Source organism: Telopea speciosissima, chromosome 9 (assembly GCF_018873765.1).
Source record: "Telopea speciosissima isolate NSW1024214 ecotype Mountain lineage chromosome 9, Tspe_v1, whole genome shotgun sequence".
NCBI lineage: Eukaryota > Viridiplantae > Streptophyta > Magnoliopsida > Proteales > Proteaceae > Telopea > Telopea speciosissima.
This window is the reverse complement of record NC_057924.1, coordinates 24,021,599-24,035,874: the sequence shown is the minus strand read 5'-3', so window position 1 is coordinate 24,035,874 and position 14,276 is coordinate 24,021,599. Positions and strand designations below refer to the sequence as shown.

The following is a 14,276-nucleotide window of genomic DNA, read 5'->3' as shown; positions in this document are numbered from 1 at the left end:
GCTACATGAAGCATCTTCCATGTGTCGAGCTCTGAAACCCAAACTGCAAGACACCGCAAGATGGAAGAATTACAGAGGAATTTTGTACATTGGATGCCAACCACAAGAATGTGTTCTAACCATATGGTTGGCATCCAGTGTACAAGAATGTGTTCTCGCACGAGGTTGTGATCCAAGTTCCCCCTCCTCTTTTATTTATTTATTTATTTTAGTAAATGGAAACTTTATTTTAAAGGGGGGCAAGAGGAGCACCCCCTACTCTTTTATTTGTTAGTACTATAAAATTTCCCCTCTATATAAATTCAAACATCCCCTCTCCATGCAACAAACCCAAATCATTCTCCCAAAGGAACACACCCAACGCATTCCATTCTTCATTTCAGTTCCACTATGACTAATCTCTTTGTGTTGCTTGGATTTCTGATAGTTGCATACTTTAGTGTAAGAAAAATGATGATTTTTTTTCCATTATCCAATAATTTCCACATGGCTATTTATTTGTTATTATTTTCCCATGAAATTGCAGGGTTATAGAGCTGAAAATGCCATCTCACTATACTGGGAAGAGCATATTGGTCTTCCACACCCTCCACATTGGTTTGCTGCAAAGGCTTCTCCATTGAACCTCCATCAAATGACAATGTTTATGAAACTTATACAGGAAAATGAGCTGGCTTCCCACCTACCTTCTTTCTGTAAGCAATCTAATGTTGCTTGTTCTACAAATGCACTAGAGAAGAAGACCATGGACAACACAACCCTGCCACCAATATCACAGTGGAATGATCTCAAATTGAAATATGAAGGCCTTCCAAATGAAACCCCCTTGTCAGTTGCCAGCCAAGGGGGACTGCCATTTTTTCGGGAGTCAATGGTGCAAGAAGGGAGTTTCATGCCTGTTCCTGATCTAAGAGACCCAATGTCATACAAATCGTTCTTGCCGCGACCTTTGTCATTAAAAATCCCATTTTTCTTTGCCCGGATTGAGGAATTGAAGAAGCTTTTTGGTGTGGTGGATGAATCAAACATGGATGAGTATATTCAAGACACCCTTAAGAAATGTGAACAGAGCCCCAATCAAGGTGAGCAGTGTACCTGTGCAACTTCCGCCGAGGATCTCATTGATTTTGTCGTCGAGAAATTAGGGCACCATGTAAACTTATGGAGTACTGAGAGTATTGAAGGATCTTATACGAATGTCACAATTGGAGCTATGAAACTAATATATGGAAACCTCTCTGAACCACCAGCCTTATGCCATAGTCAGCCATTCCCATTTCAAGTCTATTATTGCCACATTATAGAGAAAGTAAAAATATATGCAGTTGATTTACATGTTCAGAAGAAAGTGAATCATGCGATCATGGCATGCCACTATGACACATCAACTTGGAATCCAAACCATCTTGCTTTTAAGCTATTGGGTTTTGGCCCAGGGCTGATTGAAGTCTGCCATTGGATAAATGAGAATGGACTAGTCTGGACAAAAACTCTAGGTTGAGCATCATTTGAAGATTCAATTATCTTTCAGTTCTCTTGTTTTTTTGTTAAATATTACTACAATAATGACTTATTTTTCCTTTGCTTATTATTTCTTGAAGTTTCAATATAAATTTGTTCTTCAATTGTACAGCATAATAAATGACAACTTGAAATAAAAAGAAAACTTATGTCCCCTAAAGTTTTTAGCCAAATATACTCAAGTCATCACAAATAGGACCACAAAAAGGCAATTCTTTGAGATAATCTTTACTTTCTTCAAATATCTTATTATTTCCTTCTCCAATGGACTCCAAATGTTGGCAAAGGCAACCTTTATCCAAACTACCAACCCTGAGAGCCGAAAACAGAAATGACTATACAAACATTGTACTTCCAATATTTGAATGCAACCATAGCTAAAGTATGATGATGTTTATTTGTAGAACCAGTAGAGAAAACGATAGTGGTCAATTGCATCCTTTTTGTTCGATCATTCAATTCAAGATCAAAATAAATGTGGTTTGGATCAAGAACCAAGCTTTAGGTTATGAGCACACGGACAAATCTTTTTGAATCTCTAGATATCTTGAAAGGGTTCTCCCTAAAGAACTCCACACCACCAATTCTTAGGAAGAGATGGAATCCCATAAAGAACACAAGTACTTGAAGAGTAGAGAGAACGAGAAATCTTGGTTTCCAATGTTATGACCTTATGTTCAAAGGTCCTCTATTTATAACCAAAAACCCTAAAGCGCCCCCTCCCCCTTGTAGACTCATACTAGGAATCAAACAAGGGAAGGGGGGGGGAGTCAGCCACTTAAGTGGTCAGCTCTCTCTCCATGCGCGGGTTGGGTCCGGTCTACTCCTTGTGGGTGGCTTGGACCGGGCCTTGGGCTCATATCCGTTTTACATCTCCCACTCGCCCACACAGAGCGCGTTAGATCAACTATGCATCCAATTAAGTTTCTCTCATCTTTGGGCTGGAGATCCTAGTTCATTTGCATCCTTTCCATGCGCTCTTGTAACTCATGGATCTTTTCAACCAGGGTTTGCCGACTCTCTATTTTTGGAGCTCCTCTCTGAGGGATCTCTTCTCGATGGTTCTACTGTCGGTTGTTCCTGGGTAGTGTTTGCTGTTGTCAACGTTGTTGGGTGAATCCGACCTAACCTAACCTATCTTCATGATTTAGTTGCTCACGAGGGAGTACGTGATAACCTTTGCTAGATCTGTTTGAATCTGACCTTCTATTCTCATCGTCCTGAAATTGGTTTTGGCGAGGCTAACGATCACAGGCCTTGTTTCTTGTTCATTGTTCTATAGGATTATCTTCATCAACAACTCCAGTTTCTGTTCTGTAGTGGCGAATTGGCTTTGGGTTACTGGGGCGTTTGGATCAACTCCATCTTCGTATTGGAGTACTTCCTCTTGCTAGCCATGACGACTATCACCCTGGTTGGGTGAATTCGCTGATGGTAGCGCATTCAACTGCAGATTGGCCGCTGTTGGAACTAGATCAACATTCTTTGACTGTAATCATGTCTTTTTTCCATCGTTTATGCTTGCCATGATTAGTGAATCTTAGCTTTATAGCTAATTTTTTATTAGGCCCCATGGTGGGCATCAATCTATTGCTGCTGAGATCTTCCCCAAGCGGTCTGGTTCAAGCCTACACACAAGATAACTAGAAGACAGACCGGGTGAGTGGCCCGAAACTTGCTCGCGGGGGGGGGGGGGGACTCTCCAATGCCTAAGTCAAATCTCAAAGTAAAATAATAGTTAACGAGATCGGAGACGAAAAACTAATATCAGAGCTAGAAAATGAGATCATATCCATAAGTACTCAAGGAATTAAATTTTTGTCCTCCTCCTCTGCTCAAAGGGAGGCTTCCTTATATATTGTCATCTCCAAATGTCCTTCGTGTCTTTAGAGTTGTGTGTTCTTTAAGTCTGTTGGGGATCAGGACGGGAACTGTTAACCGAATTCGTTAGTGATTGAGTTGGCATTGTCAACAATTGTGCTTTCTATAGGCCACCTGTAAAGCTCCTCATGCATGATTCTAGTGTACAGTAACAGTTGAGGGTCCAACCGGATTGATTGGTTCGTATTTTGTGAACCGTATCTTGGGTTTGGTCCACCATGTGTCATCGTGTTATTGGAGATCTGATTCTATGTATATCATCCTATATAGCAGAAATTTTTTTTTCCCACATTGACACCCCATGCTGACACAGTACTTTGGATTCCTCTAACGTGTAAGAGACAGTTTTCTTTTTCGAGCTATCCGGGTCTCTACTGTTAGGAAAAACTCTGTTTGAAGAAGAAAACTTCAAACTGCTTTGAACGCGATCTCACTATCTTAAAAGAGATATTTGCCCCACATGACAAATTCATCTTTAGGAATCAACAAAGCAACAAAATAAAACACAGAACTCCCTTTTAGAGATATTGAATTGCAACAGAGAGATAATACGTTTGAACACAGCACTTCTATTTTATAGAAGTGGAGCACCTTTTCTGAATAAACATATCTATTCATTTTGTATTTAGACCATTAGATCGATTGCCATCCGATCTAACGGTTCAGATTAAACCAGAGATGAACCTGTTCACAACAGTCACATCCTATCAAACGTGACCGTAGGATCTTCTAATCCGATGGATCTGATCATTTCAAAAAATCAACGTACCAGATCAGATCGCTTGCATCGCGATGCAAGCGTGCTAAGTGTGTGCGTACGCAACTGATGCCTCTACAGCCCACTGCCCACGCCGCACGTGCACATGTCGCATATACACTATAGAATGTCTCCCTTTTTCGATTTAATTCAAGAGATAAAGAAGATAATATAATAAATACCATTTATAACTCTTGTAATTTTCCGATATGAAACTAAAACATTTTTTCCAAAATAATAAAATATTTATTTAATCTCTCATTTTATTATAATCTATCTAACATCTACTTTCTGATACACTTTTCAAGCAATATATAGTCACGAGGGACCTCATGTTAATGGGCCAGTGATAATTCAGTAGTCAAAAAAGCTGCAAAGCGTTTCTGGCCACAAAACATAAGGAAGTACTTTTGGTCATTACTGTCATTCTGTGATGGTTTTTTTTTTTTGTGGTAAGAAACTGTCATTCTGTGATTAAGTATTCGCGCATAGTGTAGGTAGTGCAAAAGCATTTCCAATGATTCATTTATGGCATGGGGTCCATTCAGAATGAAATTATTGAATGGAATCATTGAATGAGGAGTAATCAAAGGAACGAATCGATATTTCACAATTTAAATCATTAATTACGTGTCACGTGACTATGGGCGGGTGACTTGATCTGTTTTTTCTATTTAAAGAGAAGACGCAAAGGCGAGAGAGAAAGAGAGAGAGTGGATATAACATACCTAAGAAGAAGAAGAAAACAATGGTGATTATTGATGTGAGATTTGCCTTACTACTAAGTTTGTTGATTATAGTTGTCCAGCTGCCCAACTCAATGTTGGACAGTGCTACGGTTGTTGGAGCGAGTCATGACTCAGCGAATTCAGTACTCAACCGAAGCAATTTTCCTCCGGGTTTCATTTTTGGAGCTGGTTCAGCTTCTTATCAGGTATTTCTACTTACACACAATTCACACATGATGTAGTGTTAAAAGGGAACTTCCAGTATGCATCCGGGCTGGCTGGTTTAGTTTGAAAACTTTTTTGTTTAGTGTGCGGATCTGGATCCTCTACTTGTGTGCTGCCCCAACTGCTTCTGCCGTGTTACGCAGACATATGGTCGTGTGAAATGACCTCCGTACTCCCACACAGATAAGGTTAAGGCAATCATTATGCGCAATCCTGTGTCTGCGCAGCAGGGCCATTGGGGCAGCCTGTGTAGTAGAAGGATCCGATCCTTAGTGATGATGGCATCAAAAAACAACATGATGTCAAGGACGCCGGGCCCTAACCAAATTTCATCCATATTTAACTTTTAAAAAACACTAATACACGTTAGATGTTTCAATGGTTTATGCAGTTTGAAGGTGGATTAAGAGAAGGCGGTAAAGGCCCAAGCATTTGGGATACTTACACTCACAAGTATCCGGGTCCTCTCTCTCTCTCTCTCTCATTTATATGTTTATTTTTGTGATGCAGTTAAATTGGTTTGAGGAAAACATGCACATTAGTGACTTAATATGACCTTAAATCTAGTTTTCTGGCAAAAGCTTTTAGTCAGGTCCGAATATTATGATCAGGTTTTGACCTAAAAGCAACAGACGAAATTTTGCTGTAGCAGGAACATAGAATGTTCCGGATTCGGCTCATGTAAATTCGGACAGCTGGATTGCATGTGCAGCGCTAGAGGTGAGGCGGGAACATAGAATGTGCAGCTCAACTGTCCGGATTGATAGCATTTTTCTCAGAATGTTCCTATTACGCTGCTGGCAACCAACGGGAATCTTAAAAAGTATTTTAAAAAATACTAAAACTAAGAGGATATTTATGAACCAAAGAAAAAGTGAATTATTCCATTCATTTGGTTACCAGCAGGGTAACAGGCACATTCCATTGGTGGAAAACTATGATGGATAAGATCATAAACCTTATCTGAGGAACACGAGGCAGAATCACAATGGTGGAAACATGCCACACTATCAGCTATTATGTATCTTAAATGATTTGGTCTGATTAAAGATTGATCGCTTGATTGTGTCTAGCTTATGAAATCATATGTTGGTGCAATGGAAGGCAAGATAAAGGACCATAGTAATGGAGATGTAGCTGTAGATTCTTATCATCGTTATAAGGTACAGTATTGTTGATGTTCCTTTTCAGAACCAAGAACAAGCTAATTAATGTGGGGTCATTGTTGCCGAAAAACGATTCTGTGCAACCGTGGCGGAACCTAGAGCATCTGGGTCCGTTAGCAAAATCAGGGGTGGGGTGGTCATTTCATAGATGGGTCCCACCTTGGCTCCTTATATGAAATGATCCCTCTATTTTTGGGGTGGTTGCCAAGCGCTGGACTGTCCAGCTCCCACCACGGCTGGACAGGAGCCGGGTCCATTGTTGTCTTACCTGATGAGCCTAGTCCATTAAGTATGAATTTCTTTTTGTAAATGTAATATTGCCCTTTGCACAATTACAAGAGAAAAATTTCCATCTCAAGATAAATTTTCCTCCATGGTTCACAAACTGGTAGAATGATGTGGCTCTTAGTATCCGAAAAGTAGTGAATGGATTGGACGATTGAGCAGTCAATTCAGGCTCTAACTTAAACTTGAATCAAATTCAAACTGATTTCATATAGACAAGATTCATATAAGGATTCTTTCGCATGTCCTCTCATAAGAAGTGATAATCTTTCGGAAGTATTTTTTTATTTTATTTTATTTATTTTAAAAATGCAGTTTCCTTATGGATGATATATTTTTCAAAACACTAATTGATGTGATGTGCAGATTCCTTTCTACGTTGACAACATGGATAACCCTCTTCCAAATTATATATATATATAATAGGGAAGTAGTTTTCTGCACGAGAGTGTGGCCTACGCCAGCACTCCCATGTGTCTATCTCTCTCCTCCTTAAAACAAGGGGGTAGGGGTGTCTTGTCACACAGGAAGAAGAGAGATAGACTAATGGGAGTGCTGGCATAGGCCACACTCCCATAGGCCACACTCCCAGACAGAGAACTTTTTCCCTATATAATATTCTATTCGTAGTTGTCCAATAATATCATTAATCAATATTGGCATGCAGGAGGATGTTGGTCTCTTGAAAGAAATGGGGATGAATGCTTACAGATTCTCCATCTCATGGCCAAGGCTATTGCCACGTATGTATGATTGATCCTGATCATCATCTTGACCATTCATTTTGTACAACGATTAAACACTATCTAATTCTATCTCAGGTGGAAAGCTAAGAAGGGGAGTGAACAATGAAGGCATTCAATAGTACAACAAGCTCATCAATGAACTCTTATCCAATGGTCCTCTCTCTCTCTCTCTCTCTCTCTCTCTCTCTCTCTTTCTCACTCAAACAAGAAAAGGGGGACAGGGAGCCTTTCAATTAACACAAAGTGAAAGGCTCCCTCCCCTTGCTTGCGGGTCGGGTCAGGCCGCCTATCATAAGCGCCATGGATCCAGTTCTATTAACAACTCATTGGTTTGTTTTTCATTGCAGGAATGCAGCCATTTGTGACTTTGTTTCACTGGGATCTTCCACAAGCCCATGAAGATGATTATGGTGGCTTCTTAAGTCCTCACATCATGTGGGTATTCTTCATTTCCCTTGACAAGTAAAGCATTCAATAAGTATTAAGCACCAACATTCATGAATGAGTCATAAATTGATTGGTTTGACCAAAATCAACCCAATAGTCCTGAGGTTGTTAATCGGGTCAAGTCTGGGTAATCGGTTGGTTCCAATTCAGTTCATGGCATAAAAGGTAGAAACCAAAACCGTACCGTTTCTTAAATGGTTCCAATATCCCATATTGAACAGTTTATTGATTCTTATCAAAACATTTCGATTTGGACCATCGATACTGTTTTAGGTATTGGTTAGTTGGTTTGAACACAATTTTAAAAACCGGCACCGGCCCAGACTGGTTAATCAAGTTGGGTTAGACTAAAATTGGACAAGAACCAGTTCCTGGTTTTCGTATCAGAACCCTGTTTTTTGTCAAAAACTATGGCTAAACCAAGAAAACTGGAATTGGATCTCTGAAAGGTTCAATATCTAGTTTAGTTTCTAAAATTATGGGGCTCCACTAGGGTGCTACCGGGCCGGGTTTTTGAAAACTCAAGCTCATCCAAAGTTTCCCATGGCTCAGCCCAAGACCTCAGTCCAGCCTAACCCAATCCAGCACCTAGAAATCCAATCCTAGTCCAGCCCATGGGCTGAAAATCCTACCCTACGCATTGAATTTTTGGGCCGGCTTGGACTCTTTGGGCCAAACTTGCATCCTTAGGGTCCACTGCTTAGGCCTAACTTAGTTATATAACATTAGGGAAGCAGTTTTCTGCCCAGGAGTGTGGCCTACGCCAGTACTCCCATGTGTCTATCTCTCTCCTCCTTAAAACAAGGGACAGAGATGTCTTTTCACATGAGGAGAGAGATAGATTTAGGGCTGCAACAGGGTCGGGTTGGGTCGGGCTTTTTAAAATCGTAGCCCAACACTGAGTCCCCTTAGGTCGGCCCAGACCTGCCCTGACCCTGACTCAAGGCCTAAAAACCCTGACCCTGACGGGTCAAGCCCAACCCAAGCCCGCCCTGATTGGCCCTGACCCTGATCCTGGCCCTGACCTTGACCGTGGTCCTGGCCCAGACTCTGACCCTGACCCTGGCCCTGACCCTAACCTTAACCCTGACCCTAACCCTGATAGACTATATGCTTTCATTGTACAGAGTGCAAACAGACTATATCTATAAGCCATGACCACGCATGTTTTCACACAAACAGTAACACTCTCTCATTTTATAATATGAAGTTATAAATTTTTCATTATCAAATAACAACATGCATTACCTATTAACTGGTATAGAAAAACTCTCTCAGTCACTCACTCTCTCAACCTTTTATTTGTTCAATGAATTTACACATCAATCCTTCCCAATCTTGATTTTAAATTATATAATATATATAATGTACTTAAAAGTCTAATTTATGAACCCTTGTTAGTTGTTATTTGTTACATTAATAATTTCTTATATATTATAATATCATATTATCATTATACGTAATCAGGTTCAAAATCAGGGTCGAGATCAGGGTCAAGATCAAGGTCATCATCTGGGCAAAGATCAGGGCCAAGATCAGGGTCAAGATCAGGGCCAAAATCAGGGCCAAAATCAGGGTCAAAATCAGGGTCAAGATCAGAGCCAAGTTCAGGACCAAGTTCAAGGTCAAGATCAGGGCCAAAATCAGGGTCAAAAAGCATGGCCAAAAATCAGGGCCAAAATCAGGGTCGGACTGAGCCCGAGGCCTCAACCCGGACCCGACCCGACCCTGACTCAGGGCCAGGCATTTCTGACCCTAACCCGCCCTCAAGGCTAGAAATCTTTAGCCCAAGCCCTATTTGGGCTCAGGGCGGGTTCGGGCCAACAGGGCCAAACTTGCACCCCTAGATAGACTCATGGTAGTGCTGATGTAGGCCACACTCCCGGATCGAGATCTTTTTCCCATAACATTAATAAACATGAAACCTAAAGATGTCATCTACCAATTTGGATCCTCTACTGCCGCCTGTTGCTGTGTGCTGCATAGACATAGTAGGGCATGCAATGACCGCCTTACCCCTGCACTTACCTCTCTCTCTCTCTCTCTCTCTCTAATTTATCTAACAGTGATGACTTTCGGGACTATGCCGCTCTTTGCTATGAAAAATTTGGAGATCGTGTGAAGCACTAGGTGACAATCAATGAGGCATGGGCCTTCAACAACGGTGGGTATGCCGAAGGAAACAAGGCCCCGGGATGATGCTCCAAGTCGGTGGGAAATTGTAGTTCTGGAAATTCAGGGACTGAACCATATATGGTGACCCATAACATGCTTCTTGCTCATGCTGCAGCAGTAAGGGAATACAAGGAGAAGTACCAAGTAAGTGAGTGAGAGAACTAATTAACATGTTTCACTAAACTGATATGTCCACGTTAAATCTCTCTGTCATTCTTGCTTGAATCTGTTTTGTTTCTTCGTGTTTCTTGTTGTTTGCGTCAACATAGTTTATATGTATGTGAGTGTTATCCAGGAATCACAAAAGGGCAACATTGGAATAACACTAGTCTCACATTGGTTTCTTCCTTTCTCTAAAGACAACTCTAATAAAGATGCTGCTCAACGAGCTCTTGATTTCATGTTTGGATGGTTAGATTATAAATTAATTGTGTATTAGTAGTGAAATTAAGCTGGTGGTTATGATGAGACTGCTGTTTAATTAATTTTATGGTTTATTAATTACTACAGGTTTCTGGATCCATTAACATATGGTGAGTACCCTCAAAGTATGAGAACCTTAGTTGGTGATCGGTTGCCACAATTCTCTGAAGAGCAATCTCGCATGCTAAAAGGGTCATTTGATTTCCTTGGAATAAACTATTATACTTCCAATTATGCTGCTAATCTCCCCTTCTCCAACAATTTTACAAAAAGTTACACCACTGATCATCATGTTAAGTGTACAAGTAAGTCCATGGTTTCAACTTTTGCATGCTTTTTTTATTTTTATTTTGCCAACCGATACAACAGGTTTTTGCTTTCTACCAACAAAAAAAAATCAGATGCCTTCAATGCATATAATATATATTAATTCTTATTATCGTTTGTTATGTATGTTTCGAATTCTTGGACTCGTTTTGAAGAATAACCCTTTTTCTGAGATCTGTGATGGTAACAGAGGGCTTGGGCCATCCCGTAAGGGCTTGGGTGTGGGCATATATAATATTGGGTTCCCTCCCCTTGTACAACAGTTTATGAGGGTGAGTTCTTCCAATCCTAACATTGGTGCATTCATTGACCCGTCCTTTGCGGTTGACTACTTGGGAGGGGCGACCTGGTGCCAGAGTGCAAGCTGCTTGGAAAGGGCTACCTATAGCTACCACTAGGCAGAATCCTGGAGCAGGGTGGAGCCGCCTAGAAAGGGCTACCTGATCCGGAGTGGGTCGACAAGGACGTCGGCCGTTAAAGAGTGGGGTAATGTTATCTACAATAGTCCCACATCGATCCCGTAAGGGCTTTGGTGTGGGCATATATAATATTGGGTTACCTCCCCATGTAGACCGGTTTACGGTTTGACCCGATCCGATGGAGAAGTATTTATATTCTCTACCTACTTTGTTGTATTGTGTGAGAATTTTAGGGTTTTTGATTTAGGGTTTCTGGGAGAGTGAAGCAACATCGTTTCGAGTGTTCTTGTGAGAGCTTCATTGTAACTTTCTCGAATTTACATAGTGAAACATATTCGCCTTCACCCGTGGATGTAGCACACCATCTTGGTGTGTGAACCACGTTAAATCTCCATGTCATCTTGCTCTGCTTTTGTTTTTGTTCGTGTTTTGATTGGTGTTTGTTCTGACATCTTTTATGTAACAACTGAGCGAAATGGGAAGCCTATTGGTCTGAAGGTATGAGTTTAGCAGAAACCATATAAACAAAAGCATTTATTATTATTGGTTGTTGCTGTTTTTACAAGAACCTTTCATCCTTTGATGGTGTCCATCATACATTTTACTCAATGTTTACGTTGTTTTATTAAATTCCAGACTGGTGCAGCATGACAGTTTGTTTGTCCGCAGGGAATCCGAGATCTCCTAATTTACACAAACAAAAAATACAACAATCCGGTTATGTACATCACTGAGAATGGTAAGGCAATTCGAAGTTTAATTGAGTACCACTAGCTAGCTAGAATGGGCGTTTGGCTTGAAATAAAGTGAGTGAAAATTTGAATAAAACCAGGAAAATTTTTTTTTCTTAGTTGTACTTCCATTTATTTTGTTTTCTTTATTTTCCTTCATTTTACTTCTAAACAAATAGGACCTAGCTAAACAATGTTACAGAAACTAATAGTAATCAAAATTAAAATTCTTTTGGACCTCTAAACAGGAATGGGAGAGTTGAATAACAATTCATTAACGCTGGAGGAAGCCCTAAAGGATGACTTGAGAGCAAGCTTTCACCGTCGCCATCTTTTATTTGTTCAAAGAGCCATGATCAAGTGAGTTGTACTGTTAATAAACTCTTGATGTTTGTGTTCTACATGGATCCAGATCCTCTACGGTGCAGCTGCCTCATCTTGTCACGTTGTGCAGCCACAGGATCGTGTACAAAGACTATCTTACCGCCACTCGGGCAGGGTTAAGATGGCCTTTGTGCACGGCCCAGTGTACGTAGAGCACTTCCTCTGATAAAAGGCTTGTTCTTAATATTAATTATGTGTTTTGGTAATTTGTACAGGGATGGTGTGGATGTGAGGGGATACTTTGTGTGGTCTCTATTGGATAACTTTGAGTGGGGCAGTGGATATACCGTACGATTCGGTATCAACTATGTAGATTATAAAGATGGGTTGAAGAGATACCCAAAGAAGTCAGCCATTTGGTTCAAAAAATTTCTCCGAAAATAGTGGGTAAACAATGGCCGGCCATGTAATGTGGACTAAATTTCAGACTGACTATGGGTTACATAATAAGCCCGGCAATGCTTAGCAAAGGTGCAGCTTTTATCAAATATTATTAGCTTATTATTGTGCTTTCTAAGATGTAGATTTCTCTCATGGTAGAAGTGAGATGGCTTTATCAATTACAAGTCAATAGCCATCATGTAGTTCCTACTTTTAATTATACATCTTTGATAATAACTCGATCATATGCTAAAGATGAGAAATGTTTCAAGTATGCGAACTTATTAAACGGACAACGTTTAGGGTTTACCTGAATGATGACACAAACGCCGCAGAGATAAACCGAGACGTTCTTGATTGATAGTTGAACGAATGCATCACGAGCGGAGAGAATGCAAATAATAGACGTTCTTGATTGATAGCTTAATGAATGCATCACAAGCGGAGAGATCGCAAATAATATACGTTCTTGATTGATAGCTGAACGAATGCATCACGAGCGGAGAGAACGCAAATAATCTACTCGATAGGTGATCACAGCTAATGTGATCTTCCACAGTCCAAATCCTAGAGCAGTGATGGAAGCTCTTGAGATGCACCCACAGAAGAGGAAGAAGACTTGCAGAACTAGAGTGAGAGAGGCAATACATAATGCAAAAACTAGGGAAGACTTGAGAGAACTAGAGTATGTTTTTTTTTTTTTAATATTTTCATAGTGGAATGAAAGCTTCACGTGAAAGATGGGAGAAAAACAGTGTGTAGTGGTGCCATTTGAGATGTGAATCGATACCGAGAGGATCATTCTCCGTTCTTCCTCTCATCTAACTATTGCTTCTCATACATCCGTTATTTAGGGGATTACCCACCACAAATGAGTCTATTTTGTTTTGACGAATCTTGTAAAAAGTAGTGTAGTTTTCTAAGATTTTGTTGTGAAGTACTGAAATGGGTAGTTATGGTTCTGGAATTTCTCATGTGTAACTCGCATCTCTTATTATTGGATTTTGCTTACTTGATTCTTGAATTGTTCCTCAGATACATTCTTGATGATTTGGGAACTAATTAGCAGGTCTTATTTATGATTTCTAGCCATTACCACTTGAAAGTTGTATTTTTGTCAACCAATCTACCATTGATTTAGTAGTCGACCCTATTTAGTTAGGATAATAGAGGAAGAGAGATAAATTTGGGGCTTTGCGAAACCGTTGGACGTCCCGGTAGTTAGGATTTCTAGCCATTACCACTTGATAGTTTGATTATATTCCTCAATTCAATAAGGTTGGTTTACAAAGAGTATATATAGAGAATTAGAGAATCCCTAGTAGGTGAAGATCCCACATGTGATAATAGGAAACAGTCTAATATCACATGTGGATATACAAGGTAGTAAATATTTACAAATCAATGTAATACAAGGAAAGTAATGTAAAAGGAATGCTCAATGCATGGTAGGTGATATAAATGGAATGTTCAATGTATGGTAGGTGGTATAGATGGAATGGGCAATTCATGCTAGGAGATATAAACAGAAGGGGACCAATATAGTACGTCCCAAGGATGAGAACGTCTATATTGGTCAATACACCCCCTCAAGATGAAGAGCCGATGTGGCGGATCTTTACCTTGTCCCTCATAAACTGAAATCGTGCGGTTGGCGGTGGTTTGGTCAATATGTCTACA

At 40.3% G+C, this 14,276-nt stretch overlaps 1 protein-coding gene and 1 pseudogene across 1 annotated transcript; both read left to right on the top strand.

Moving 5' to 3' along the window:
• The first annotated feature begins 390 nt into the window (after positions 1-390).
• LOC122638771 (polygalacturonase non-catalytic subunit AroGP2-like) lies at positions 391-1,539 on the top strand. Its single transcript, XM_043831620.1, has 2 exons — positions 391-441; positions 527-1,539. The coding sequence occupies exons 1-2, from the start codon at positions 391-393 to the stop codon at positions 1,499-1,501; spliced, it is 1,026 nt and encodes a 341-aa protein (XP_043687555.1). The 3' UTR covers positions 1,502-1,539.
• A 3,958-nt stretch (positions 1,540-5,497) lies between these two features.
• Positions 5,498-12,612, top strand: LOC122639557 (annotated as a pseudogene).
• The last annotated feature ends 1,664 nt before the right edge of the window (positions 12,613-14,276 follow it).

Excerpts from the sequence above, each read along its gene's own strand:
- LOC122638771 (XM_043831620.1), top strand. The coding sequence starts at position 391 with ATGACTAATCTCTTTGTGTTGCTTGGATTTCTGATAGTTGCATACTTT. Across the intron at positions 442-526 it reads TGATAGTTGCATACTTTAGT|GGTTATAGAGCTGAAAATGC; the intron begins GTAAGAAAAATG and ends ATGAAATTGCAG.